The sequence below is a fragment of the Gadus chalcogrammus genome, chromosome 15 (genome assembly GCF_026213295.1).
Source record: "Gadus chalcogrammus isolate NIFS_2021 chromosome 15, NIFS_Gcha_1.0, whole genome shotgun sequence".
Taxonomy (NCBI): domain Eukaryota; kingdom Metazoa; phylum Chordata; class Actinopteri; order Gadiformes; family Gadidae; genus Gadus; species Gadus chalcogrammus.
In genome coordinates this window covers 2,292,965-2,319,359 of record NC_079426.1, presented here as the reverse complement: position 1 = coordinate 2,319,359, position 26,395 = coordinate 2,292,965, and the positions used below count along the sequence as shown (strand labels likewise).

Sequence of the window (26,395 nt, the reverse complement as noted above, 5' to 3'; positions counted from 1 at the left end):
CATCCAAAGCTAGAAACGTTATGGACGTTCAATTTGTGTATGTAAATGTTTCGCTTAGCCAGGACCCAGAAATACTGCAATGTTATGGCTAAACTTCTCGGGGGGGCGGCACAGATCCTGGGCCGGAAACCAAGGACTGTTTTGTTTCCTATTTTGTTACAGATATTTTATTACAGAGTGAATGACGCTTTCAATAAGGTTATGACTTCAGATACTTGTGATTTACCTTCCAACATATAATTTATTACAAAATAAAGGTATGTTTTCTTTTTGATATTATCCTCAGCAACGTTTTGTACAGACAGTGTTCTATATACCATATCGTAGGATTATTCATCCATTGGATAAGTAGAATCACACACACACACACACACACACACACACACACACACACACACACACACACACACACACACACACACACACACACACACACACACACACACACACACACACACACACACACACACACACACACACACACACACACACACTATCATTTCCAATTAAGTGTAATGTTTTACCTAAAAATAATCCAATTCTGTACACTTGTGCATGCGTGTTGGTCGCCCGCCACTAGGCGGCACCATCTCTTTATATCACTCGGTTTACCGTCTCGCGAGACAACGCGAGATTGTTATGATCCCGCCTGAGGATACAGAACCTAATGTTCGTTAAATCACTGCTGTGTTGTGAGCAGAGACTGGATATGAATACACAACTTTAATCATGACAATTAATCCCTCCGGTTTACGGATAGTACGATATGGCTGCATATAGCATTCACAGAAGAAGGGTGAGGATTGAATTTGTGTTTGTGTGCATTTCATTTAACGTTCATCCTAGTCAGTCGGCCCCCATCAGACAGAAGCAGCCCAATGTAAACACTTGTGTTTACAGTCGGTTTGCAAATAGTGTATGTATAGAAAATCCGGATTATTACTGTTCCTTAAATCCAAAAATCTACAAACGTACCAACCTTACAACGAGTCTGGTTTAGTTTAGCCCATGCGATCAAATATAACGTCAAGGTTTTTATATGAATATAATCATACATAGCAATTATTAAAACCAAACACGGATGGACAATGTTTTTAATGAAGTGTTTTAATGCATAAATTGGTAATGAACAACGTATCAAGTATGTAATACTGCTATTACATGATAATGTAAAGATGCAAATATGACAGCGAATGAATGCAGGATGAATGTAACTTAACCCCTTCCTGTTAAGTTGATGTATGGTCTTTATATCATTTAAATAGTGTCTGTTTATAACTTTGAAATGACAAATGTTCATCATAAGCATACTTATGGTGTTCACAATCTTCTCCCTACCCTTAGGTGTAAGGGTGGTGCATATGGCAGCATGCGTTCGCCAGCTTTGGATAGTTTCTACTGCTGTTGTCCCAGCAACATTTGGTTACACTCGGCAGTAGAATATAATAAACATCACCATAGCCTACTCATAGACGATGTTGTGGTAGGGGACTCACAATGAATCGATACACGACTATCAGACAGCTGGGGGATGGAACCTACGGCTCAGTCGTCCTCGGCCGCAGTCTGGAATCGGGAGAGCTGGTTGCCATAAAGAAGTGAGTATTATTGAGCCTCATTCAATTCCTAATGACCACCATTCATGCACTGCCCTCATTTACACACACTGGCCAGTGGGGAAATTGGAAAGAAAAAGTCAGCAATTCACAAAATGACAGTTTTTTTTTAAATAATAACAAGCCATAATAATAATCTTTCTGACTAACTATGATTTATGTACAACTTTCTATCATTTTTCCATTTTTGTGATATTGTGTCTATTTCAAGAACGAAATCCCAAGTACCACGGGTGGAAAAAGACAGGAGTAGAATAAAGCGAGGCCTTCTCAAGTCTCAAACCGTGTGTTGACATTTTGTTTCTCAACCCCTGATTTTATGTTTTTACAGAATGAAGAGGAAGTTTTACTCCTGGGAAGAATGCATGAATCTTCGTGAGGTCAAAGTAAGTTAACCATTTAACTTGTTTTTATCAAGAGAATCGTTATTAACAGAAACATTCTGTATGTAAGTGTGTAGGCGGAATCAATTGAACTCTTTCTTCAGGAATAATGATTTTACTATTATGCAAGTGGATTATGTCATCTGACCTTAATTCGTTTTTTTGCCCACCCCTGTCCTTCATCAACAATGATTAACATTTTCCCAAGGCTCACAATTACAAAACAGAAAATATAGAAGGTGATTCTTGTGTGCGTTTGGCTATTATCTCTGGATTCTGTCCCTTGCCTTCCTCTTTAGAAGTTAAAGCGGCAGAACCATTCCCTTTAGAACGTTGTAGCCTAGCCCTTAAGGGCTTATTATGGTCCCACGTTCACGCAACGCAAGGGGGTTTACGGACCCCTTACGTCCTTGCGGACTCTCCTTGCGTCCACCGCAAGGGCCTGACGTGCGCCTCCCAAAAGTGTTAACCTTACGTTGAGGCGACGCAGCAGCAAAGGCTGTGATTGGTCGGCTTACTAAAATCCAACGCAGAACCATAATGGTTCAGGAAGGCGTCTAAGTGGTCATTGCGTTGCGTAAACGTGGAACCATAATCAGCCCTTTAGCATCTCCGTGCGGTTATTGAATACAGCCTGTTAAACCATAAGAAAAGCTCCCAAACCTGCTGTGGCTTCTCCCTTACCAAATGTAGAATTGTTAAACCTATATCACTCCAGTGCATGATTAAAGTAAATCTCTTCACTTTCTCTGATCTGAAATAAAGTTATGCTCCTGCCGAAAGTATAACTCCACTTTTGGAGTGTTTAATGAAGATACTTTTCTTGAATAATTCTTTGTATAAAAATAGACAAGCTTTCAAAATGTGCTGCAGTGGTTCAGTATTGTGTCCGGCATGTTGACACATACTTGAATATGGTCAGCTTCTGGTGAAGGTTGGTAATCTCATCTTTTTCTCTTCACTTTCAGTCCTTAAAGAAGCTCAACCATGCCAATGTGGTTAAACTCAAGGAGGTTATTCGAGAGAATGACCACTTATACTTTGTATTTGAGTACATGAAGGAGAACTTGTATCAGCTAATGAAAGACAGGTATGTATTCATTGATTTATGTTTGACATGATGAATACCATACCTTTGTTCAAATATATTTGAAATCTATCAATTCAGTTTTTGATCTGATTTCCTCTTTTGCCAGGGCTCGTTTGTTTCCTGAATCTGCTGTAAGAAACATTATGTTTCAGATACTTCAAGGGCTTACATTCATTCACAAACATGGTGCGTCTTATGTTGGTGTCTTGAGCAACCATTTATTTTTGTGTGCATTCTCCACTCTAATGCTAAATCTACTTTACGCCCCCGGGTTAACCATACAATGTGGCCTGTGTAGGGTTCTTCCACAGAGATATGAAGCCTGAGAACCTCCTGTGCATCGGACCAGAGCTGGTGAAGATAGCAGACTTTGGGCTGGCTCGGGAGATCAGATCTCGCCCTCCGTACACAGACTATGTCTCTACCAGATGGTAAGACTTCTCTTCCCTGTTTTTCAACAGGAACAAGATCTTATCTTGTATTGTGCTCTCATAGGCGCCGCCCTATCCCAGTGGGGAACACTTTTTTTGTGCAAGAATATTTTTGTGTTGTAAACAAAGTCAGGGTGTAGTTCATCTGGCATCTTTGCTAGTTTGATCCGTTACCACTGCAGTACAATACATGGAACTCACTCCCTCCCTCTGGCCATCCGAAACGCTGATGCACTCCTTTTCAAAAGTCAGCTTAAATCCCATCTCTTCAGGACCACCTGCAACATCTGGCAAATCATCCTCCGCCGTCTTCCACCCTCTCTCTCTTAATGTGTCTATAGTTGTAGTGTTGTTTATGTCACGGGTAGCGGGTCGCAGGCAGGCAGGTAGGACCCAATATCAGACAGTTCGGGTAAAGGATCATTTATTAACGAAAATGGCAAGGAGCACCGAGAACACAGGTAACACGGGGAACACCGGAGACACAACTCACCACAAACTACAATGATCCGACAAGGAACAAAGGAAAGACAAGGGCTTAAATACCAAACACAGGGCACGCAACGAGTAACAGCTGACACACATTAGGGGAGGCGGCAGTTGTCACACAGGAGGGAAACTTGACCGGACTTGGGGAGAAACAAGACAGAGATACCAAAGTAGAACAGGAAACACACCAAAACAAGGAAACAGACAGAGCATGACAGTTTATTTGTCTTTTGTTTGAGTGTCTGTACCGTCTGCATGTATTCCTTTTTGGTAAAGTGTCTTTGAGTACAAAGAAAAGCGCTGTGAAAATCTATTATTATTATTATACCGGTTTCTCCCAATGTGACCCCTGTGAAAAGAGACCTTTGAGATAGCAAGTAAGCAGCTTAGTGTCCCCCCCCCCCCCCTTCCCCTAGGTACCGAGCCCCAGAAGTGCTGCTCAGATCCGTGTCCTACAGCTCCCCCATAGACCAGTGGGCCGTGGGCTGCATCATGGCCGAACTCTACACACTCAGACCCCTGTTCCCAGGATCCAGCGAAATAGACACCATCTTCAAAATCTGCCAAGTGCTGGGAACACCCAAGAAGGTACGCAGGTTTACCGTGTACATAAACGAGCTGTTAAAGTCATACTTCATCTCAACCTAGGCCATCATCGCAATCATTTCTTCATTTGGAGCCTTTATTATTCGATTTTCTACTTGCAATGGCCAATGGTTTTTAACTACTTTTGCCTTAGACACATCATGCATCAACATATGGCGTACTCTGGGTTATCTTTCAGGATCTTCCCATCCACAGCACAGTAAGTGTGGGTAGTTTTTTTTATTTCTCCGTCCTCTACCTTCCAGAATGACTGGCCAGAGGGCTTCCAGTTGGCAAGCTCCATGAATTTCCGCTGGCCCCAATGTGTACCGAGCCTTCTGCGGACGCTGATCCCCAACGCCAGCGCTGAAGCATTCCACCTGATGAGAGATCTACTGCAGTGGGATCCCAAGAAGAGGCCAGCTTCTAGCCAGGTAACGTCAAGTTGTGTTTCTGTCGACTCGAGTCTTTAAAAGCACTGAACAATGACACAGGCGATGTCAAAACCAAAATTGTACCGGGGGCGAAAATTGTACTGCTACGTAATACGCGTCGAAACATTGCGTCATCGATCGACGCCATTGTCCGTTGCCAGGCAGGTTTCAGAAAACATTTGCGCTCAGAAGGACGAAATAACATAATATAGATAACACTTGTTTTTACTTTATTTTTGTATTGTATTGAATTTAGCTAGTAAACTGAGCGTTTAAAGTGTATCGTAGTTTATTTTTGTATTGTATTTAATTGTTTAATCAAATTTAGCTAGTAAACTGAGTGTTTAAAATGTATCGTAGTTTATATTTGTATTGTATTTAATTGTTTAATCGAATTTAGCAAGTAAACTGAGTGTTTAAAGTGTATCGTAGTCTAGCTAGCTTGTGTTAATTTAATGTAGATAATACACAACATCGTTTGACGCGATCGTCCGTTGCCAGGCAACGTTCGACGCGATCGTCCGTTACCGATCGTCAGTTGCCAGGCAGGTTTGGAATTTTCGCACGCCGATTACGTAGGCGGTACAATTTTCGCCCCCGGTACAATTTTGGTGTGACAGAGCCATATTAGGGAAGGTGGCTCTTGAATGGGCCTTCCTAGCTTCGGGTGGTACCCATTAAGCTAGTGGCCTCACCCATCCAGGGCTTAATGCTACAATAACACACCAGCCGTAGCAGGAAGGGTGGGGTCCTCACAGACACAGGTAGACGTGCCCTCACCTCTCTCCGCCTGCACCCCCAGGCTCTCCGCTACTCCTACTTCTACGTGGGCCAGGCGCTGGGCACGCCCCAGCAGATCCTGGACCAGGGCAGGCCCCAGCCCGCCCTGGTCGCGCCCCAGCCCCAGCCCCAGCACATTCCCCACCAGCAACCCCTCCTGCTCCAGCCGGTTCCCCCCAACCAGCCGCTGCCGCCGCCCGCCAGCCAGCACCCCCCCCACCCTCCCCGGCCGCTGCAGCCGATCCAGCCGCCGCCGCCGCCGCCGCCGTCTGCGGGCCTCCAGGCCGCCGCGTACCAGCGGCACGGCGAGCTGCCGCGGGGGCAGCCGCCCGGCCACGCCCCGACGCCGCAGGAGGCCCAGCGGGCCCCGCAGGGCCACCTCCCGTACATCACGGACAAAGGCCTCCAGAGCAAAGTGAGCCCGGGCCCAGCATTAGCCGTTTAGCCACAGGGGTGATAGCAATAAGAAATGGGATTTAAGTAGCGCTATTCTATGGCTCAAAGTCGCTTTACACTGACGGGCGGTGGTGGTGGTAGAACAAACAACAGACATACAGCGCTGACGCACGTATGGATGGGCGGGGGGCGGGGGCTTAGAGAAGGCAGTAGAGGAGGTAGTAGAGAAAAGATGGGTCTTGAGGCGTGACTGGAGAACTGGGAGGGACTCTGAGTCTCTGATGTCTTTGAGGGAAGGGAGTGCCAGAGCCTGGGAGCTGCCCTTAATGCGCGCACTTATTGTACGCACTCAATGTACGTTGTACTTATACATAGCACTTAATTGTGCAGCATCTGCAGTAGCTGCTATCAGTGCTGTATAGGGGGAATGGGATAGCCTAGCGATTGTTTGTACTTTGGTTTGGTTCTATGAACATCTTTACTGCACCGACAGCGATATATTGTTTCACTTCTTATGACAAATGTACTTATTGTAAGTCGCTTTGGATAAAAGCGTCTGCTAAATGCCCTAAATGTAAATGAAAATGTTAATGACGGTGCATTGAGCATTTTATTTTTTTCCTGCTGAAGCTGAGACCGGATCCGGAGAACGGAAGCGCCCTGAGCTTGCAGACGAAGCCCAAGGCGGGCCGGCGGCGCTGGGGCCACAGCACGGGGCTGCTGAAGGCGGACGACTGGGAGGACTACGAGGACACCGAGCTGCTGCCCCTGGGGGGCAAAGCTCACTACTCCGTGGAGAAGCCCAAGCAGGGAGCCGAGGCGGCCAGCAGGTCCCGGCCTTTTGTTACGCGCGTGTCAAGAGATCGGAGCTCAATTGGGTTTTTGCTGTGCAACTGTGTTCCAAGTTGAAGAGTGAATGTCACCAGGTCTTTGAGCTGCTTCGCTAAATATCAAATAAGTAACAAATCCAAAATGTCATAAACATATATATTAACATGAACGAAGTCCCTGTGCACAGCCTTTTGATTCTCAGGTGCCGGTGATGTGCAGCCAGCAATAGTATAAAGCGAGAAAAGTGTAAAATCACTGCACACTGGTAAGCTGATTTACTTATGTAAACCATGCGTTTACATAAATAAATCAACCTACCAGTGTGCGGTGATTTCACACTTTTTTTGGCTTTATAAATATTACCATGTTCGATCTTTAAACTGGCTTCAGTGGAGTACTTATTGAGACAGATGTTTTGAACCCTCCTCTCTACAACACATAAACTACCGTCTCACTGTCTTGTAATTACCGTCTTTTCTTAGATATGGAAATGCTCTGGATTTCAGCCGGCCTAATGGCAAGGAAGAGAGTCCATTGAATCTGAATAAGGCTTCATCCACGTACCTGGAGCCTTCAAGAACTGCCTCTGCAAAGCAGCATTACCTAAAGCAGTCCAGATATTTACCTGGTAACAGCACATTTCATTATAAATAATAGTTCAAACTTGTATGAATAAGTCCTAATAGAATCTGATTTGCCATTGTTTTGTTTTTGCATACATTATTGTCTTATATTCTAATGACTGGCAACTTGTTTTTGAACAAACCAGTGCATTATGCAATTGTAACGTCAGATTAAATGTCAGACTATTCCGACAGCAACGTATTATTGCATTATCATATCATATTACATTTCCTTTTATTGGTTTCTTCCAGGAATCAGTACCAAAAAGAATCAGACGGTGATTTCAAACAAAGACTTGAGTAGCAGCCACCTGTGGGGAAACCACAGCATTCCCTTTGGAGGAACGCTCCCAAACAGAGGCCCTCATGGTAATGCAGCAGTGTGTTTTCCACAGCTTTCCCAGACCCCTGTTTCATTCACACGGGGCATGCATTAATAACTTCTGTTATTTTTCAAATTGTCTGCAGGCACCAATACGATCCCCAGCGGATACGTGCCAACCTATCTCAAAAAGGAGCTTGGTTCTGCTGGACACAGAGGATCACCAATGGGATCCACCTTGGATCCAAGTTACACAGCATCGAGTTAGTAATTCATTTGATGGTTGTGTATTATCTTTGCGTTTTTTTAATGTATCTTTGTTATCATTTCCGACTGTGGCTCTTTGTTTTCTCTTTGTGGCTCTTTGTGTTCATTTCTGTGTTGGTGTGGATTCAGTGTGGTTTGAACAATCCTTTCCCCTGTTTGTCCTACGTTTAGATTATGCAACGTGGAGGTCCAACCGCAGTCACGTGGGCACCTCCTCTTACGCTCCCTCTGCCAGCAAAAGCACCCCCGGTCTGGTGCCTCACCCCCCCGTACAAAGCCTCCATGGGAGGAGAGACTGGTCCGCCAAATATGGGCACCGCTGACTGGCCTCATTACCTTGCATGGTTCTAGGGGTTTCTGGGTGCCTCAAAAAAACTCTTTCCCTCCAAAGAGTAGGCATAGGTGTTTTTGTAATGTTACTCAAACAATGGCATTTGTACATATCTTCTGTATAGCAATAACTTGGGTTTTATTCGATGTGTAATATGTACAGTATGTTGTGCGATGTGTTCTTTTTAAGTGTATCCAGTTCGCCTGGAGAATTTACCTGTTTTAAAATGTTTCTGATTCGTATTTCTTTATTAATATTACTGTGCTGAATCAGTTGTACTGAAGCCATACTATTTTTATGGTATCAACATATCATTATTTTATTTTATCCAGTTTACATGGGCCAGAGAGTATTACCAGACCTTCCTTTGTTGTTATGGCCTTCAATCATTTGTTTAGTTTCACAGAAAAGTTGCCGATCTGCTTGAAAAGATTATTGATAATATAAACATGTATTCACTTTGTGTCTTAAAAAATATATAAAAAGTGAATGACCATTTAATTTATTTATAGATTTTACTATTTTGTGTGCGTGTGTATCTGTTTGTTACTTTTTTGACATTATATTTTATATTAATTACTTTTATAATTAAAATGTATTTTATACTTGTTTTGACGCATTATAACATTATTAATGCAACCTTTGGCACCAATTTCGAGTTATGCCGGTGCTTTATTTCAGTGACAAATAAATTAAAGGAAATTATGCTGACTGATGCTTGGTTTACTGTGAATTATTTGGTGGTTAAATCGACCAATGTTATTTAAAAAAAAAAAAGGTTAAAAAATTACGGCAGACTGCCACGTGCAGCGCCTCATTTGGATGTGTCTGAAGTCTTGGAGCTTGACTTCCCTACGTTTCTCCTACAAATGGGCCTTGAGCTTGTTTGGAGGTTCTAGCAGGGGAGCAGCTACTGGTATACCAACGATGCTCGTCCGCCGGGATACGTCCACTAGCACCGAGCGCGGGGCTTCGGGAGGGACACACATGGAACGGAGGGAGGAAGGGGACACCCGCCTAGCCAGCCAGATCAGCCGAATCAACCCTAGCGATCAATGGGGTGACAGATGTCGCAGCCAGATCGCCCTCACATCCAATGAGAACAAGCGGGATGCGGGTTTATATACCTCTCTGTGTGCATACTCGTCTCAGTCAAGGTTTTACATTACGCTAATTACTTTTTTGCATGTATTGTTAAGAAAGAATTGTGAGAATTAAATAAACATGGACGATTATCGTCGTTGCGTTCCCGTAGGTGTATTTATTAAAACAAATACCAGTTAGTTATAATTCCCACAATGCATCGCAATGGCATGCGAATTGGCCTATTTGTCATTGGCCAGGAGATGTCGACGTTTCTCAGTCCATTGGTCCACTGCAAGTGTACTTGCCCACTCTTGGAAACGGAGTATTTGGTCAGTCGACATCCAGATCAACAGTTGCATAACAAAAGTATCCCTGTCTGTCACGCTTCATTGCTCACTATTTTTTTTGCGAGTTTGGTTAAGGTTTGTAGAACTACATATTTGTAGACTCTAGAGAGCCTTTTTGCATTTCATAATGGATATATGTTTAGATATAGATATTATTAATGTCAATAATGTAACATATTTGTGTCACAAATTTATTTAAGGTCCTGTAATAGCGATGTCTGGAAAAGTTGTGTTGCACTACTTCGATGGGAGAGGAAAAATGGAATCAATTCGTTGGCTTCTTACAGTTGCTGAAGTTGAGGTGAGTAAATCTTTGACATACGATTGGGACGCATGACGGTTCGGGAATTTTAAGGAATGTTTAATAATGCATATAGCCTACTGCGCGATTGGTAGGCTACTAGTAAATACCATTTCTATTCATTCTATTCACAGTTTGACGAAGTGCATTTAACACGCCGCGACCAGTACGAAAAACTTCTGGCTGGTAAATTGGATGCAGAAATAATCTCAATAAATCATTTCGTGCAAATGTCTCTTGTGGTTGACAATTCTAACCTTTGCATATTCTATACATTTGGCAACCGCCTTTAATTTCCGCCTATTGGATATTTGCTGACTCACCCTACTTGTTAACAATTAATTTACCTCTGACCTACAATATCATGTTTTTTTCCTATTGTGCAGCCAATAGGACACCTATTATCACAATGCTGTTTCTGATATGTTAGATATTTGTGTTTGTAACTTGTTAAAAGGATTTTTGAATCATGTTTTTGAAGATTTCCCTAAATAGTTTCACGTTGTTTCTTGGTAGATGGAGTGCTCATGTTTGAACAGGTCCCATTGGTGGAAATTGATGGCATGCATCTTGTTCAGACAAAGGCAATCTTGAAGTACATTGCAGAGAAATACAATCTAAATGGAAAAGACATGAAAGAGCGGGCAATGTATGACATTAATAATATTATACATGTTCTTAATGTGGAAAGTCTTATGATGTTTTTTTAAACAGCCATGCCATTTTTGGAGCATTATTTGCAGCAGTCAATATAACATGAATATCTATATTTGTTTTACTTTTCAGGGTCAACATGTATTCTGAGGGGCTGATCGATCTCATGGAGATGATCATGATTTTACCCTTCACACCGCCTGCAGAATTGAAAACCAAGCTGGAAACGATAGAAACAAAAGCAACAGGCCGCTACCTGCCAGTGTTTGAAAAGGTACCAAAACGACATGTAAATCATAAGAACAGAGGGGATGCTGCTTCCTTCGGGGGGAGGTTTTATGCCATTAACACATGCCTTAAGTGCTCCAAAATCCCCAAACGTTGCACTTAAACATATTCTGCATATAAATGGGGTCCCTTTATAACCACTGAAGTTATTAGCAGGTCAAGTGTGATGTTTTGAGCCCCAAAAGAGTCAGTCATAATAAGCTTTTGAAGTTCTATTAATTTGGCATTTGTTATGTAAAAAGATCCAGTAACCAACACATTTGCATGTGTGATTTAACCTGCAGGCGGTCTCTGGTTCCATCTTCCTGGTGGGTGGACAGCTAAGCTGTGCAGATGTCCAGCTGATGGAGTGTTCCCTGATGTTAGAGGAGAAGTTCCCTGGCATTCTGGCTCAGTTCCCCAACATCAAGGTGCAGTTTACCCACATGTTTCTAAGAAATTGCCAATCATGCTTCTCGTTTCATAACTACTGAGCAACAGGTCAATTGCAAAATATAGTGTCTGAGAATGCATTGTATCCCCACATTATGGGTCAAATAAAAGCAATGATTTTTGCTTAATTGATTGCATATTGACTCATCAATTTCCTTTCAGTCTTTCCAGGGCAGAATGTCAGAGAAACCAGCTATTAAGAGATTCCTGCAACCAGGCAGCAAGAGGAAGCATCAGCCAGACGATACTTATGTGAAAACCGTTTTGGAGGTTTTCAATCTTAAATCGCCAGTCTTTAAATAGATACACATTTCTTAAGCATCTCGAATGCTAAGTTCATTAAGCCAGACTTATGTAGAGTAGTGATTGGTACAATTATTATTCTCCAATAATGCAATACTTATGAAAGAAATCGCCTAGCTTAATAGCAAATTTAGTTTCGAAACGTGAGTTTTAAATTGTACACGCTTGTCATGATTAAAGACGAATGAAATTGAATATTTTGAGTTTATTTTCTGCATGCATCAATTCCATACGAAAGCGTTAGTAACCAGCTGATGTTGAAGTGTTGCACATAAACCTTTATTGCAGCCTTTATTAGTGACAGCAATTATAATTGAATGGCAGTTTTCCAAGTATTTTGGGTACAATAAAAGTCAAACTTTTTATACTGCATAAGCATTAAGTCTGCCATACACAAAGCCAGCTATACCGACTTTTCTTAGATATGGACATTTTCTGGACTTCTTCCGGCCTAATAGCAAGGATACTCAGTTGAATCTGAATAAGGCTTTATCCAAATACCAGGAGCTGTCAAGAACTGCTTCTGCAAAGCAGCATTACCTAAAGCAGTCCAGATATTTACCTGGTATCAGCTCATTTTGTTATAAATAATAGTTACAACTTGTAGAATAAGTCTTAATAGATTCTGATTTGCCATAGTATTGTTTTTGTATATATAATTGGCTTGTAATGACTGGCCACTTCTTTGAACAAGCCAGTGTATTATTCATATTTTTCCCATTAAACAGGATATACAGGCTTCCATAGTTTAGTAATGTTATACTAAATCCCTCTTTTGTGAACCAGTCAATCCAAAAAGGAATTACGGAGCTTAGTCCCTGATCAGATGTACGTTGAAAGAAAGACATTGAATATTGTCTTCGATGTTTGTAACGTCAGATTAAATATCAATCTAGTCTGACAATAACTTTATAATCAAAATATCATATCGAATAACAATGCTTTGATAGGTTTCTCTCAGGAATCAAAGAGAATCAGAAGGTGAACTCAAACAAAGACTTGATACAGCTTCCTGTTAGCCTGGTTCCTGTGGGGCACAAACCGAATTCCCTTAGGAGGTACGCTACCAAACAGAGGCCTTCAGGGTAAAGCAGCGGTATATTTGACCCAGCTTTTACAGATGCCAATTCATTCACACAGGGCATGTATTAATAACCTTTGTTTTATTTTATTCTCTGTGTGCACCACGAAAATCCCAAGCGGATAAGTCTCCTCCTATTTGAAAGAAGTGCTTGGTTCTGCTGGACAGTGTGGACCAATGGGATCAACAATAAAAGTCAAACTTTTTATACTGCATAAGCATAAAGTCTGCCGAACACTAAGCCAGCTATACCGACTTTTCTTAGATATGGACATTTTCTGTATTTCTGCTGATTTCTGCTGCTTTTCTTATCCAAGTTACACAGCATCAAGTCAGGACAATTGTTTACTGATTTACATTTTCAATTTATTAATTACGTTTATACTTAAAATCTATTCTTTAAATTAATGTTGTGTAAAAAATGAACGGCAGACTGCCACGTGCAGCGCCTCATTTGGATAATTCTGAAGTCTTGGAGCTTGACTTCCCTACGGTTCCCCTACAAATGGGCCTTGAGCTTGTTTGGAGGTTCTAGCAGGGGAGCTGGTATGCCAACGATGCACCGGGATACGTCCAATGACACCGAGCGCGGGGCTTCGGGATGGACACACATGGAGCGGGGGGAGAAATGGGACACCCGCCTAGCCAGCCAGATCAGCCGAATCAACCCTAGCGATCAATGGGGTGACAGATGTCGCTTCCAGATCGCCCTCACATCCGGCAGTAACAAGCGAGATGCGACTTTATATACCTCTCTGTGTGCATACTAGTTTCAGTCAAGGTGTCGCATAATGCTAATTACGTCTTGTATATATTGTTGAGACAGATTTGTGATAATAAAATAAATATGGTCAGTTAATCAGAGTGGTATGTCTTACATGTCATGTCATATTTATTCAAACGACACAAGTTAGTGTTATTATTTCCCACAATCCATCACACTGGTATGGACATTATCCTATTTGTCATCGGCCAGGAGAGGTCGACGTTTCCTAGTCGACTGGTCCACCGCAAAGGTCGGTTACGTGGCCACTCCTGTCCTCAGTTGACAGCCTGTTCAACAGTTACATAACAAAGGAACTTTCTCACGCTTCCTTGTTTACGTTACCTAATTTTTTGCGAGTTGGTTCGAGGTTGGTATAATTACGTATTTGTAGGCTCTAGCCTTTTTGTATTTTATAATATATGTTTTATATGCATATTTGAATGTGAATAATGTTAATAATGTTACATATGTGTTACAAATTGAGTTAAGGTCTTGTAATAGTGATGTCTGGAAAAGTTGTGTTGCACTAATTCAATGGGAGAGGAAAAATGGAATCAATTCGTTGGCCTAGAACTAACAGTTGCCGAAATTGAGGTGAGTCCTAGCCTACATCTTTGACATGAGATTGGGACGCGGGACAAGTCCTACTAGTAAATAACATTTCTATCAATTCTATATTCACAGTTTGACGAAGTGCATTTAACAAGCCGCGACAACTACGAAAAACTTCTGGCTGGTAATTTAGATGCAAAATAATCTCAATACCTAATCTCGTCTAATTGTCTCTTGTGGTTGACAGTTGTAACCTTTGCACCATCTCTCATTCCCGCCCATTGGATATTTGTTCACTCACCTACTTGTTAAAAATTAATTTACCTCTGACCTACAACATCATATTTCTTTCATATTGTGCATATGTTCATATGTTGGTTTGATGATATTTTCTCTTTGTTTCTTGGAAGATGGAGTGCTCATGTATGAACAGGTCCCAATGGTGGAAATTGATGGCATGCATCTTGTTCAGACAAAGGCAATCTTGAAGTACATTGCAGAAAAATACAATCTTAACGGAGAAGACATTAAAGAGCGGGCAATGTATGACATGAATACATATTATGCATGTTCTTAATGCTGCAAGTCTTGTGATGTTTTTCTTTAAATAGCCATGCGATTTTGGTGCATGATTAGCAACAGTCAATATTACATGAATATCAATATTTGTTTTACTTTTCAGGATCAACATGTATTCTGAGGGGCTGATCGATCTCATGGAGATGATCATGTTTTTACCTCTCACACCCCCTGCAGATATGAAAACCAAGCTGGAAGGGATAGAAGCTAAAGCAGCAGGCCGCTACCTGCCAGTGTTTGAAAAGGTACCACAACTTCATGTAAAACATAAGAACAGAGGGGATGCTGCTTTTGAGGGGAAATGTTAGGTCTTTCACACATGACTTACGGGCTCCAAAAGCCCCCAAAGTTTCAGTCTGTCTTTCTTTGTTTATCTATTATCAACTAACTATATCTTCAAAACTTCTTAAATAACAACTGAAGTTATTAGCACAGTACAAGTGTGACGTTTTTAACCCCAAAAGAGGGAGTCATAATTGGCTTTAAAAATGATGTTAACACAACACAAAAAAACAGGTAACCAATACATTTGTATGTGTGATTTAACCTCCAGGCGGTCTCTGGTTCCATCTTCCGGGTGGGGGGACAGCTAAGCTGTGCAGATGTCCAGCTGATGGAGTGTTCCCTGATGTTAGAGGAGAGGCTCCCTGGCATTCTGGCTCAGTTCCCCAACATCAAGGTGCAGCTTACCCTCATGTTTCTAAGAAATGGCCATTCATGCTTCTCCATTCATAACTACTGAGCAACCGGTCAATTGCAAATCTTAAATTACCCATCGCTTCATGAAAGGTACCCATTTCTTAAGCAGCTGGAATGCATTGATCATTTATCAAGTCTTACGTCGAGTAGTAATCAAAAAAATTATTATGGCTCCGGAAACCTGCCCAAAACTCTTTATTCACTCCAACCCAAACTCCCAAGGCTAACATCACTACAATATTTATGTTCTTTAATAGAAGGCCTAAAGAAGAGAATCAATGGATTTCTTACCGTTATTGCAGTCTTTATTAGTGACAGCAAAAGTAATTGAATGGCATTTTCCCAAATATTTTGGGCACACTAAAAGGCAAACATTTAGTATTCTGCAAAAAGCATTAGGACATTACTGAAACACTGTTTTGTGGTGTCATCGCTCTTTCTAGAAGCTTGAAAATGTACAAACTTACATCTGGTTGGTTATTATACTGCAGACATACATAACATAAGTGAGAATCACAGTTAGTTTAGATTTCATCCTATGTAACATTTGGACCATCACAATATTGATCTTGAAGTTGTGTCATGGAATGTAAGCTCATTTTATAAAATATTTATTTTCAAAGGGAATCATCATTGGGAATGTTATGAGTGTCGCATAACCTGTGTGTCTATTTTTGTCAATAGACGCAAACTGTTATGGTCCAATCCCCACTGTTTTGGTTTTAGTGTCACATCATAATCCTGAAGAGGATCCGCACAAACATTAACAAACTGTAAGAAAGCAGAGAGACAATAGTTAAAACAAGCAATACGTCAACATAACATGACCACCACAGTGTCTTTAAAACTGATCTATACTACTATACACTTAACAGGTAGTTTGTTGTTAGATTCTGACCTTAGTACTGCCATAAGACCAGCAGGCAATAGTTTTCCAGAGTTCTTAAACCTCATTCCCATCACAAGAGCGAGCACTCCCGAGGAAACTGAAGCAAAGAAGGACAACAGTTTGTACACCGCCTGGATGGTAGACAACAAGTGACTACATTTCCAATGATTATGAATTGATAAGTATGAACTTACGCAAGGAGATTGAGGTGTCCCGTACATCCATTGATATTTTTAATGCGCCATAAGCAGAAAGTGCACCGAACACTAAGCCAGCTACCAAGGACATCACACTACCTACCAAAGACAGGGGGACAGGGTCATAGGATTACAATCTAAACCTTTACATGACATTAACGTTACACCATTACGTTATTGTTGATGTCTAACATGAGCTAAATGCTCAAATTTAGTCAACCTTTTCTTTTGTAGCCCATAAATCCGCCGAAAGCTATGGCTGCAGCATAGCCAAACCCGAGCCAGTCGATTGACATTTTAGAGCTGATGAACAGAAGCAGAACAATAAGGTTATGGTTTAGTTTCTGTTATAATATGGGAGTGCACTTTGTCAACGACCATCAAATAAAGCCACAACCAACGGCCACAAGAGGTCAATGGTCGCTTTAATTACTATTGCACTGGTTAATAGCTGGACGGCATGAACGAATGTCTCAAAAGTGTTTACGTCTTACCTTGAATTGAATCTTTAAGATAATAAATGTTCAGAGGACTTCAGAGACCACACGTTTTTTGAATCGCAGCCTTCCTTGTGTGCGTATCATGCGAAACGCCTGCGCTACTGCGCATGCTTGTTTTGACGACGTCAATGACGTCTAAATACTCCCAAAAACATCCAAAACAGTCGAGCCCAGGGACTGGCATGCTATATTTATGTTTTCAGATTACCAAACCTCGAACCAGCCGGTTTGTGGCTAATAGTCACGTATTTTCTATATCACTAATCAAACACAAGACTCATTAGAAATCGCATAGGGCTACACTTTCATGAAAAACAATTTCAGATCTTTAATTCATGTGGCATCGAGCAAACTTATCAGTATAAATCAATAAGCAATGGCAAAGCGGAACTCCGCCCAAAACACTTTATTTCACTCCAACCCAAACTCCCAAGACTTACATCACTTAAAGGTTTCCATTCTTTATAGTAGGCCTCTAGAAGTGAATCAATGCACTTCCTTTATGATAAAATAAGCCACTATGAACTGAAGACTATTTGACCAATATTCTATATCTTGTTGCAGTCCCAGTTTTCCAGCGTGAAGCCTCTATGCAGTCATTAGGTGAAATAACCCACTCGGGTCCCCTTGATGAGGGTGGGGACTCCCGACTAGAAGGCACGTATTGTGGAATCACTGGCATTGGAAGTACCTACATAGAATCCCCAGATTAAATAAAGTCTACGGTTGACACATAAAAAAAAAAAAAGGGCTATAAAATGGCTGGCAATGTTGTGATTTTTTTGTTCAACAAAAGAGATTTCAAGTGAGGTATAGTTTAAAAAAAACAACCTTGAACTCACATGTATGAATGACCCAAAGAGAAGATCCAACCCACAGAATAAGAAAGCCAATATGTAAAGTGACTAGTTGTACAATGGTTGGTTTCATTACAGTAAACAAGAACGGGCATACAGTGACTCTCACAATACAGCGATGTTTATAATACAGATGGCATTTTGTGCAAAGAAACATGAAGGTCTCGTACACTCAAGATGGCTTAGGATTTTTTTTGCAAGGTCAATACTTTTGTTGAGCTGTACGTGATGGTTGAAAGCGTAACGTACGGTGTGTCCACACACACACCCACTGTCATTTAGTAAATAGTCAAATAAAAAATTATTTTGTGAGGTGATCAAAATGTGTAGCCGGTTATGTCAGCAGGAGAATGGACATTGGCAAAAAGAAGTACTCAAACAAGTATTACAAAAAGCATGGCTCAGATAAAAAAAAGATAAAGAAAGAAAAGGACGTTTCAGCAATGGGTCATTTCCAATATAGCGCGATGTTTTACCTTGGCAGAAACATTATATTATTGATTTAAACACATAAATAAACATGAGCTTATAACAGTACCTGTCCCAGCAATATAGTCCCCATTCAAGGCAGCGTCTTGGATTGGCTAACTCTCATACAATTCTTTCCAGGCAGTGGGAAAACAAACAGAACCAGGATTGCATTTCAACTTTTTTCACATTTAACCATTCACCATTAAACTGCAAACAAACAAACAAACATCTAACAGAAGGTTTTTAAAGGGCTAGTAAAATGCAGAACCTAACATGTGTAACCAAAAGTGTAACCAGGTGACATTACTGTTGACGCCTTGAAACCCATCTATACACTTCAGATAAACACCTGGATTCAAAGGGCGGTACATTTGCGTATGAAGGAAAATCTTCCAATGTAGAGCATTGCTCCGAAATTAGCAAAGTGCATAACCCTCCTGACATGAAACTTGGCATCCATACGAGGTCGCATTATAAACAATATCAACGAGTTACATCCGTTCCCTGGGCGACAGAGCTGCTGCTAGGCTTTGAGGGAAGAGCATCACATGGGGGACACACACACACACACACACACACACACACACACACACACACACACACACACACACACACACACACACACACACACACACACACACACACACACACACACACACACACACACACACACACACACACACACACACACACACACACAGGGTAATGTCTCATAAGTGCTTGGGAGAGCGTGCATGCAAAAATACATGAAAAATAATCTGGATCATTTCTGACGGATAATACTCTTAACGGAAGGAGGGAGAGAATCGTATTTTTGAGTTTGTGGCTGAGGTAAAGGATGGCATGTGAAACTAAACAGAACAACTAACTGATCCACCCATCACGATGGACCTGGAAGCTCAGGCGCTGTCTGCCCTCCGCTCCCTCAGGCTGTGGTTGTCTAGGTTTAAAAAGGAAGACCAGCGGTTGGCTCCTCGTAACTCTCCCCCCCCCCCCCCCAACTCTTGTCGCTGCACAAGAAAAAGAAAAAGAAAAAAATCACCCGGCAACACCTCCCCCGTTTATTGTGTGCGTCGCCGCGGTGGCGGCGATCATCCGGTGTAAACCGACACACGCGTGTCTGCGTGCGTGTTGCTGTGCGCTCCCTAGGGGCTGACGTTCACCCACAGCCACCCCAGGAGAGTGCCGTAGACCCAGGTCCTGACGTACAAGCTCCTGCCCGACTCGGTCAGGAGCAGCGGGACGGTGAGGCCCCCCAGGACCATCATGGAGGGGAGGGTCTTGGCGATGCTCAGCGCAGAGCGTCGCCCTTCCCCCGGGAAGCGGCTCCTCTGTTGGGCGTCGTCCGACTCGTAGAAGCTGGTCAGCAGTCTGCAAGGAGACAGAGGGCTCTGTGAGGAGGCTCAGCTCTTACACTGAGAGAGGGGGGGGGGTGCTGGAGGACCGACAGACGCTGCATTCAGTCGGACACGAGCAGCGGGGATCAGCCGCTACCGAGGCTAACCGCGGTTTGGAGGCGGGGTTTGGAGGCGGGGTTTGGAGGCGGGGTTTCGGAGTCGTAGGATTATCACGAACGTCGTTGTTGTTTGCTTATTTTAAATCAGGGAACTAATAAGAGCGAAGGCATTGATAAACTGCTGTTTCTTATGATTCTAAGCAGGGGTGTTCAAATGTTATTTTTGGTATTTTTTGTTTGGAAGTTTAATTAAGGAAATATTAGTCTTTCATTATTTGCTGTGCTGCTTAACACAATTATACTTGCATTTCCAAGGCTGGCTTCGTATTAGAAACTGTATCATCTAAACACCAGAGGCACTCATGATGCAGTATCATCAAATCTGCAAAACCTCATGCAGATGTAAAGTGTGTGCATTTAAAGTAATAGATCACCCAGGCACCAATAGAAAAATAATAAAATACATTTGTTCAAGAATTATTCTACCTCTGCCTAGCATCTCAATAATGAATCTGTGAAAGACAGGATTCCGGCCTATCAACAAGGAGGTAAGTGATTTATTCAACCGATATCAGTGTTTATGCCTAAAGGTCAAAACGGATCAACATTTATTTTAAATCCATCACGAGAGAACTTAATTTTAGCACTCTAAACCACATGTGTAATTGAGGACGGAAAATCGATTCTTGATTCAGAACATTGGGCCTCTTGTTCCAGTGTCCTGTCGCCTGTGCGTTGGGAAAGGCGATGTGCTTAATTATGGCAGCCCAGTGTGTATTGTATTATTAAGATTCTGTCGTTTTTATATCATACAGTTATCTCAACTGATTGCAATAACGTAAACACACAAAGCAAATCTAAGACGAAGGGGAAAAAAAATTATCACGAAAAATATATGATCTGTGGAGGTTGTGAATAGATTCAAAATCGTAGAAGTTAAGAAATATTACGCGAATGTTTCCTCTGCCAAGATCCCCCCCCAACGACTAATGCATCATTGGTTAAATCAAGCTCTTTGGGGGATGGGTCGTTTACACGTACAGACAGGAGGACTAATCAATTGACGGACATGAATGAAAACTCACCGGTCCTTGATCTCGAACCTCTCGTGGAGCCACCGGCGGAAGAACAGCGGCTCGATGGGGACTTCCTTCATGGCCACCCGCTCAAAGTGGATGTGGACCCGGGGACATTCTTTACACAGGAATTCTGAAGGAAAACAGGCGAAGAAAAACATGAACGTGGGAACAAACAAACACAGGAAAATCCTTTCAGCCAGGAGGAATGACAAAAGGAGTGACAAATAAAAACATTGAGATACGGTCAAGTGCGTTGTGCCGAATGAACAATGATTAAAGATGACATCGTCACTGACTTCAAAGAGGTAGATCTTTGGTTAATACACAAAGATATTACCATTGAACCCTAATATGTTGGAGCTACAGGAAACAATCATTAACATTTTGGCAATAATTTAACGAAATCTGTATTTCAGAAGGCGTGGGATGGTAATTCATTGACAACCTGGAAGGTTAAATCATTAACCTTCATGTGAAAATCAGTGAGACAGTGAGAATATTCGTTTGTCGTAAAAACAGAATACGTTCGGAAAATATGTCCATCAACAGCAAATACATGGCAATTAAAATATGCCCTTTGTTTCACTTTGTTTATTCCGTTCGTGATGTTATTTGGATGCCAGACGCTAAACAACAAACAGTTAAGGAAACAGTACAATCACGTCGACAACAAGATCCGGAGGTACGAGATTAAATCCATGTTTTGCTTTCTGTTCCGTTTGCCGTGACACATATTGATTATTATTCAGCTGAATAACAGGATGTTTTTTTATAAATACACCTCAGGCATGTTGTTTGCAGAAAAACCCTCAGGTACAGGTAAACGGAATTAACTCAAACATAATATTTAACTGCAACTTTATACAGTTCTCTCTAACACAGGTGAAACCAGGGATTGAATTTACTTCACATTAAAAAGGGTAGCTAAAAGTACGGTGCGCACGATATGAAGGTACAGGAGGCAGACTGCAAGGGCTTAGCAGTCGGGAGGACCTGACACTGACCAAAAGCAACACCAGGAGCCAAAATGGACTGCATTAATATAGCGCTTCTATCCACAGCGCTTTACCGTATTGCCTGATATTGACCCAGTCATGCACACACCAACTGCGGACCATGCAAGGCGACAGCGAGCCCAGTTAGGGGAAGCGGTGCCTTGCTGGAGCAGCCGGGGATCGAACTAGAAACCTTGCGGTCACCGGCCAACCCTCTCAACCACCTGAGCGACCGCCGCCCTGGTCGTGTGGCCTTCCAAGAGCAGAAGGCCGAAGCCCGGGAAGCGGTTATTAAATGAGCGGGTCACGCACCTGGCATGGTCGGGGCCGGTAGCCTGTGGCCCGCGGAGTCCAGCGTCCCCTCGTAGGCCACGGTGACGTCGTACACCGCGTCCAGGTGGTCCTTCATGGCCTCGATGGCTACATGAGAGGCCTTCATCCTGGGGGTCAGAGTGTGCTTCAGGAGAGCCAGCCCTGATACCGGGGGAACAACAAGGCCACACATGAACCACTGAATGGAGGAGACGTGGAATATTGAGTGAACTAATGGCCCCCGGCTCACTTAAGTCATATCAGTGCCCCTTTGCTCGTGCGGCTTACTGAGGGATTAACAAGAGCAGGTATTTATTCATTGCTCTGATCAGGGAAAGATTACTGTGCCCGTACGTCCTGTCGGAATAGGGCTTCACGTTTCAGGATCTTATCATGCCAAAAAGTTACATTTGTTTGATCAAGCAAACAAGCATTAACTTTCAGGTTTTTTTAACCTCACAATCCTTTAAATAACCATCTAAATTTGACGGACTGGATGCATGCTTTAAAGTATGCTGCTTAACGTTTGATAAAACGCCCGTAATCAATTACCTTGTTGGCCAAGATACAGGATATATTTGAGGTGCGAGAGAAAAGGATTATTGAAGTTACATCAATAAATGAAAGTATGAATCAAATGGAACTCGTCGTTGGCTTTTGATGTGGCGCTGAACCAACTCTTAATGGACGTTTGAGTGAATTACATAAAGGGTGGAAGAGTCAGTTCTTCCAAATCTGCGTACCTTCTTTAGAAGCAAATTCCTGACTGGAAGAAATGACATTCTTGAGCTCCGGATTATAGCGGGTTCCTTCCGGAAAGATGACAAGATACATCTGCAGAGCAAAATACAGAAGAGTCAACTGAAATGATCCTCAGATGTTGCTGAATGCTCAGATGTTACTTAGTGTGTGTTTGTCTATTTATAAAATACAAAAAAGATTAGACTGCACTCTCTGAGGTTCTGCTGAGTGTAGTGAAGAGAAAGGAAACCAAAAGACTCTGACAGTGTTAAGTCATCAAATAAGAATTGATACAAAGCTGACATCTTTCAGCTTCGGTGTTAAGATTTGTGCCTCTTCCTAAAACTTGTGTCGAGTCCCAAAACCTAACGAACATGGGGTAGGGGGGTAGGTGCCATATGTGTTTGAACCAGTCCATGCAGCTTTACAGCAGCATGCTATAAAAGCACACCCACACACACAAACGTGTGAACATGGAGGAAGTAGCAAGGGTCAACCATGTCTCGATGACATGATAAAGAATATATCCTGTCTGGTCTTTTCTCATAAAAAGCGATAATGAGAGGGGACCGTTTGACTTTAATGTTTATTGTATTACGTTTAACCTTATTGTGTGGGTTAGGCAAACGGTTATTCCAGCGAATCAAACAGACATAAATCCGCCCTTCCACGGAAGGGAAGAGGGACCACTTACTGGTGTTCCTGCTTCGGCCTGCGTTAGCAGCTTCTTCTTCATCGCCTGCTCCTCAAACTTTGCACTTCGCTTGACGTACACACCTCCATGCTGGGAACAGAGAGAAAGGACACACACGGACACACACGGACACACACACACGGACACACGGACACACGGACACACACACACACGTTGCTTAGAGACGTATTTCATTCAGACGTGGAAAGGAGCATGATTCGATTGCGATTGATTCGGAGGAAAGGCTAGACGCAGGGTCCTGTTACCTGGGAAAAATACCACCCGTACAGCGGGAGCCACTTCAGCCCGTCTTTCAGGACGTACCTCACGTGGCCGAGGGCATCCTGTCTGATGGCCAGCATGTCGGCTATGATCCAGTCCGCTGGAAAGTAGGATACGAATGCTCAAGATTAACGGCTGGGCAATAATTCAATATTATTAATATTGTTGTTGTGGTTTGTCGTCTTTGAGTGGTATTGTGTGGTCATGAGATCCTCTTATCCTATTAGCCTGGTACATAGTTCCTTGATTAATCGCCATGACAGGATGTGCCTTGGGAAGTGATCAGCTTCCCAAGGCACAGATCAGGAAGTGAAGAGCTCCGGAAGGACATTATCATATCAGATAGCATCGTTTTGTGAAACAACTCGTTTAAATTTTCAGGAACCTCGAAGTCGACTGTTAGGACAAAGGTTACTTCGAATATTACCATTTCGGTTTGATTATTCTGATACAGACGTGTTCATCCAGGCATGTTATTGAATAGGAAACTTTTTGTTTACCTGTACACTGGTGATTTGACAGGTAGACAACATTTTCCTTCTTCTTTGGTATATCTCCGTATATTACAATCTAGGAGAAAACAGGAAGAAGATTGACAAAGGTCTATTGTGGCTGCTGGCTAAAGCACTACTGCAAGGGTACATTGATTAGAGCCTTATAAGGCTACGTTGAGGAACATGATGGCCTTGTAAATACACCACAATGTATTTGCATGTTATAACCCTACCCTTGTGTCCAATAAACTGTGGAAGAAAGCTGTTATACAAAAAAGAGGAAGCAAGTTGTAATTATTTTTAGTTTTTTATAATTGCCAAGCGTGTGTAGGCTTGTAAATGCTGACAAACGTTTCTACTCTACACCTGCTTAGCTTGCACCTTAAAACGTAGTCAGTGCTACTGGCCAGGTTTGCTCTACGTTTGACAAATTCACTCAGACGAGCTCATAAATCATGACCCAAAGAAAAAGGTTCAAAATGTACATGGGACAAATGCAGAACTAGTGTGCAGCAGAGCAAATCTCTGTATATGGCGATAGTTATCTTATAAGGAACCTTTTTCAACAGCACAACACATACACTGGGTGTGCCAGTCAAAGCCGACAAGAATGCAGGCATTCTGCTGGCCATCCGATTTATCAAGTTCAGAGAGGCGTCAACATTTACCTTCTGTATCGTTTCATTGTATTTGATTTGTTCTAGCAACTGTGGGCCAAGATGATAACACGAAAACATGATTGCGGAAGAAAGCACTTGGGTCAAAGCGGGCACTTTTGTGCACTCCTATTCTCTAAGTCTCCAAAGTAGCAAGCAACAGTCAAGGACGACTATACATGAGGAAATGTACCCACCTCCACTCCCGTGTAGTTCTCAAAGAAAAAGAGGACCATGCTCTGGTAGACGCAGTAGAGGCGATCGTCCAGTTTGTGGTAAAGTCTTAGGGGTAACACCGTGGAACACAAGCGCCATACCCACCACGACAGGATGTACGCCGGGGCTGTGCCCAGCATGACAGTGGCAGGGAACCAATACCGCAGCGAGTATGTATGTACAATGAAGGACAGCAGCATCGTGAATCCTGGCTCCACTCAAAACAGCCCGATCAATTATTAGAAATAATTAAATATCGTATAATCCCTGCGATTACAGTAGGGGGGTTCGCGTTCCCGACCACACTTGACCTACTTAGACCACAGCACCTGTCTTTGGGGACAAGCGTGGGAAAGTGAGGGCAAACTGATGCAAAAAGTGCTGGTAGGGCTAGCTAGCTATTGCCACTCTTAACCTTGTGCACTGGTCCGCGGAGAAGTGAGATTTAAACCGCGACCAGTAGAGTGCACAACACGGAACAACTACAAACAGTGTGATCTTCACCTAACGCGAGATTTACCCAACCACATTTCACAGCCAAACTCCTGGAAACGACCTTAATGCACTCTGCAGCATGCTAGCCCTGAAGATGTTAGCGAACACGTTGTTTGTTCGGTAGTTTCATATCCAACGCTGGGCTGGATGCAGTGTCTCCCGAGACGGGCATGGAACTTGGTAGCAAAAAAAAAAAGATGACGCTATTTAAAATAAAATATGGCTCGACATATTCTCTAGCATTGCTACCCTGCGCTTCATTGACAGGCTAGCTCCTTTCACACACACTATCCCTGTAACGTAAATGTCAAACACTCTGCCAGACGCATGCTATGACACGCGTAACGTCCTCAACGCCGATTGGTCGAGAGCAGAGGTTCAGATTAGTGCTGATG

At 42.5% G+C, this 26,395-nt stretch overlaps 5 protein-coding genes across 5 annotated transcripts; 3 read left to right on the top strand and 2 right to left on the bottom strand.

Annotated features, from left to right (window-relative positions):
- The first annotated feature begins 650 nt into the window (after positions 1 to 650).
- On the top strand, positions 651 to 9,318 carry LOC130404862 (serine/threonine-protein kinase ICK-like). Its single transcript, XM_056609799.1, has 14 exons — positions 651 to 796; positions 1,345 to 1,598; positions 1,948 to 2,002; positions 2,968 to 3,089; positions 3,196 to 3,275; positions 3,388 to 3,520; positions 4,426 to 4,597; positions 4,861 to 5,028; positions 5,831 to 6,223; positions 6,835 to 7,034; positions 7,518 to 7,663; positions 7,911 to 8,027; positions 8,127 to 8,243; positions 8,419 to 9,318. The coding sequence occupies exons 2-14, from the start codon at positions 1,498 to 1,500 to the stop codon at positions 8,568 to 8,570; spliced, it is 1,956 nt and encodes a 651-aa protein (XP_056465774.1). The 5' UTR covers positions 651 to 796; positions 1,345 to 1,497; the 3' UTR covers positions 8,571 to 9,318.
- Positions 9,319 to 9,977: 659 nt separating this feature from the next.
- Positions 9,978 to 12,195, top strand: gsta.1 (glutathione S-transferase, alpha tandem duplicate 1). Its single transcript, XM_056610232.1, has 7 exons — positions 9,978 to 10,086; positions 10,212 to 10,312; positions 10,447 to 10,498; positions 10,829 to 10,961; positions 11,099 to 11,240; positions 11,539 to 11,664; positions 11,849 to 12,195. The coding sequence occupies exons 2-7, from the start codon at positions 10,226 to 10,228 to the stop codon at positions 11,987 to 11,989; spliced, it is 681 nt and encodes a 226-aa protein (XP_056466207.1). The 5' UTR covers positions 9,978 to 10,086; positions 10,212 to 10,225; the 3' UTR covers positions 11,990 to 12,195.
- Positions 12,196 to 14,209: 2,014 nt separating this feature from the next.
- LOC130405203 (glutathione S-transferase Yc-like) lies at positions 14,210 to 19,206 on the top strand. Its single transcript, XM_056610233.1, has 5 exons — positions 14,210 to 14,430; positions 14,521 to 14,572; positions 14,799 to 14,931; positions 15,071 to 15,212; positions 15,521 to 19,206. The coding sequence occupies exons 1-5, from the start codon at positions 14,371 to 14,373 to the stop codon at positions 15,707 to 15,709; spliced, it is 576 nt and encodes a 191-aa protein (XP_056466208.1). The 5' UTR covers positions 14,210 to 14,370; the 3' UTR covers positions 15,710 to 19,206.
- Positions 15,727 to 17,357, bottom strand: tmem14a (transmembrane protein 14A). The gene is made up of 5 exons (XM_056610234.1): positions 17,247 to 17,357; positions 16,973 to 17,055; positions 16,750 to 16,851; positions 16,565 to 16,652; positions 15,727 to 16,437 (listed from the first exon to the last, which is right to left on the bottom strand). Exons 2-5 carry the CDS (start codon positions 17,046 to 17,048, stop codon positions 16,395 to 16,397), a joined length of 309 nt encoding a protein of 102 aa, XP_056466209.1. The 5' UTR covers positions 17,049 to 17,055; positions 17,247 to 17,357; the 3' UTR covers positions 15,727 to 16,394.
- Positions 19,207 to 19,582: 376 nt separating the features above from the next.
- On the bottom strand, positions 19,583 to 26,345 carry agpat5 (1-acylglycerol-3-phosphate O-acyltransferase 5 (lysophosphatidic acid acyltransferase, epsilon)). The gene is made up of 8 exons (XM_056610231.1): positions 25,487 to 26,345; positions 24,640 to 24,709; positions 24,124 to 24,239; positions 23,858 to 23,947; positions 23,166 to 23,256; positions 22,423 to 22,584; positions 21,122 to 21,245; positions 19,583 to 19,951 (listed from the first exon to the last, which is right to left on the bottom strand). Exons 1-8 carry the CDS (start codon positions 25,703 to 25,705, stop codon positions 19,726 to 19,728), a joined length of 1,098 nt encoding a protein of 365 aa, XP_056466206.1. The 5' UTR covers positions 25,706 to 26,345; the 3' UTR covers positions 19,583 to 19,725.
- Between the last annotated feature and the right edge of the window lie 50 nt (positions 26,346 to 26,395).

Bases quoted from the DNA above. Each gene is read 5' to 3' on its own strand.
- LOC130404862 (XM_056609799.1), top strand. From the start codon at position 1,498: ATGAATCGATACACGACTATCAGACAGCTGGGGGATGGAACCTACGGC. The intron at 2,003-2,967 runs GTAAGTTAACCA...CTTCACTTTCAG, and splicing joins TGAATCTTCGTGAGGTCAAA to TCCTTAAAGAAGCTCAACCA. The intron at 8,028-8,126 runs GTAATGCAGCAG...AATTGTCTGCAG, and splicing joins CCCAAACAGAGGCCCTCATG to GCACCAATACGATCCCCAGC.
- gsta.1 (XM_056610232.1), top strand. From the start codon at position 10,226: ATGTCTGGAAAAGTTGTGTTGCACTACTTCGATGGGAGAGGAAAAATG. The intron at 10,313-10,446 runs GTGAGTAAATCT...TTCTATTCACAG, and splicing joins TTACAGTTGCTGAAGTTGAG to TTTGACGAAGTGCATTTAAC. The intron at 11,241-11,538 runs GTACCAAAACGA...TTTAACCTGCAG, and splicing joins ACCTGCCAGTGTTTGAAAAG to GCGGTCTCTGGTTCCATCTT.
- LOC130405203 (XM_056610233.1), top strand. From the start codon at position 14,371: ATGGGAGAGGAAAAATGGAATCAATTCGTTGGCCTAGAACTAACAGTT. The intron at 14,573-14,798 runs GTAATTTAGATG...GTTTCTTGGAAG, and splicing joins CTACGAAAAACTTCTGGCTG to ATGGAGTGCTCATGTATGAA. The intron at 15,213-15,520 runs GTACCACAACTT...TTTAACCTCCAG, and splicing joins ACCTGCCAGTGTTTGAAAAG to GCGGTCTCTGGTTCCATCTT.
- tmem14a (XM_056610234.1), bottom strand. From the start codon at position 17,048: ATGTCAATCGACTGGCTCGGGTTTGGCTATGCTGCAGCCATAGCTTTC. The intron at 16,653-16,749 runs GTAAGTTCATAC...TCTTTGCTTCAG, and splicing joins GGACACCTCAATCTCCTTGC to TTTCCTCGGGAGTGCTCGCT. The intron at 16,438-16,564 runs GTCAGAATCTAA...GCTTTCTTACAG, and splicing joins GGTCTTATGGCAGTACTAAG to TTTGTTAATGTTTGTGCGGA.
- agpat5 (XM_056610231.1), bottom strand. From the start codon at position 25,705: ATGCTGCTGTCCTTCATTGTACATACATACTCGCTGCGGTATTGGTTC. The intron at 23,948-24,123 runs GTAACAGGACCC...CTCTGTTCCCAG, and splicing joins ACGGGTGGTATTTTTCCCAG to CATGGAGGTGTGTACGTCAA. The intron at 19,952-21,121 runs GTGAGTTTTCAT...GTCTCCTTGCAG, and splicing joins AGGTTCGAGATCAAGGACCG to ACTGCTGACCAGCTTCTACG.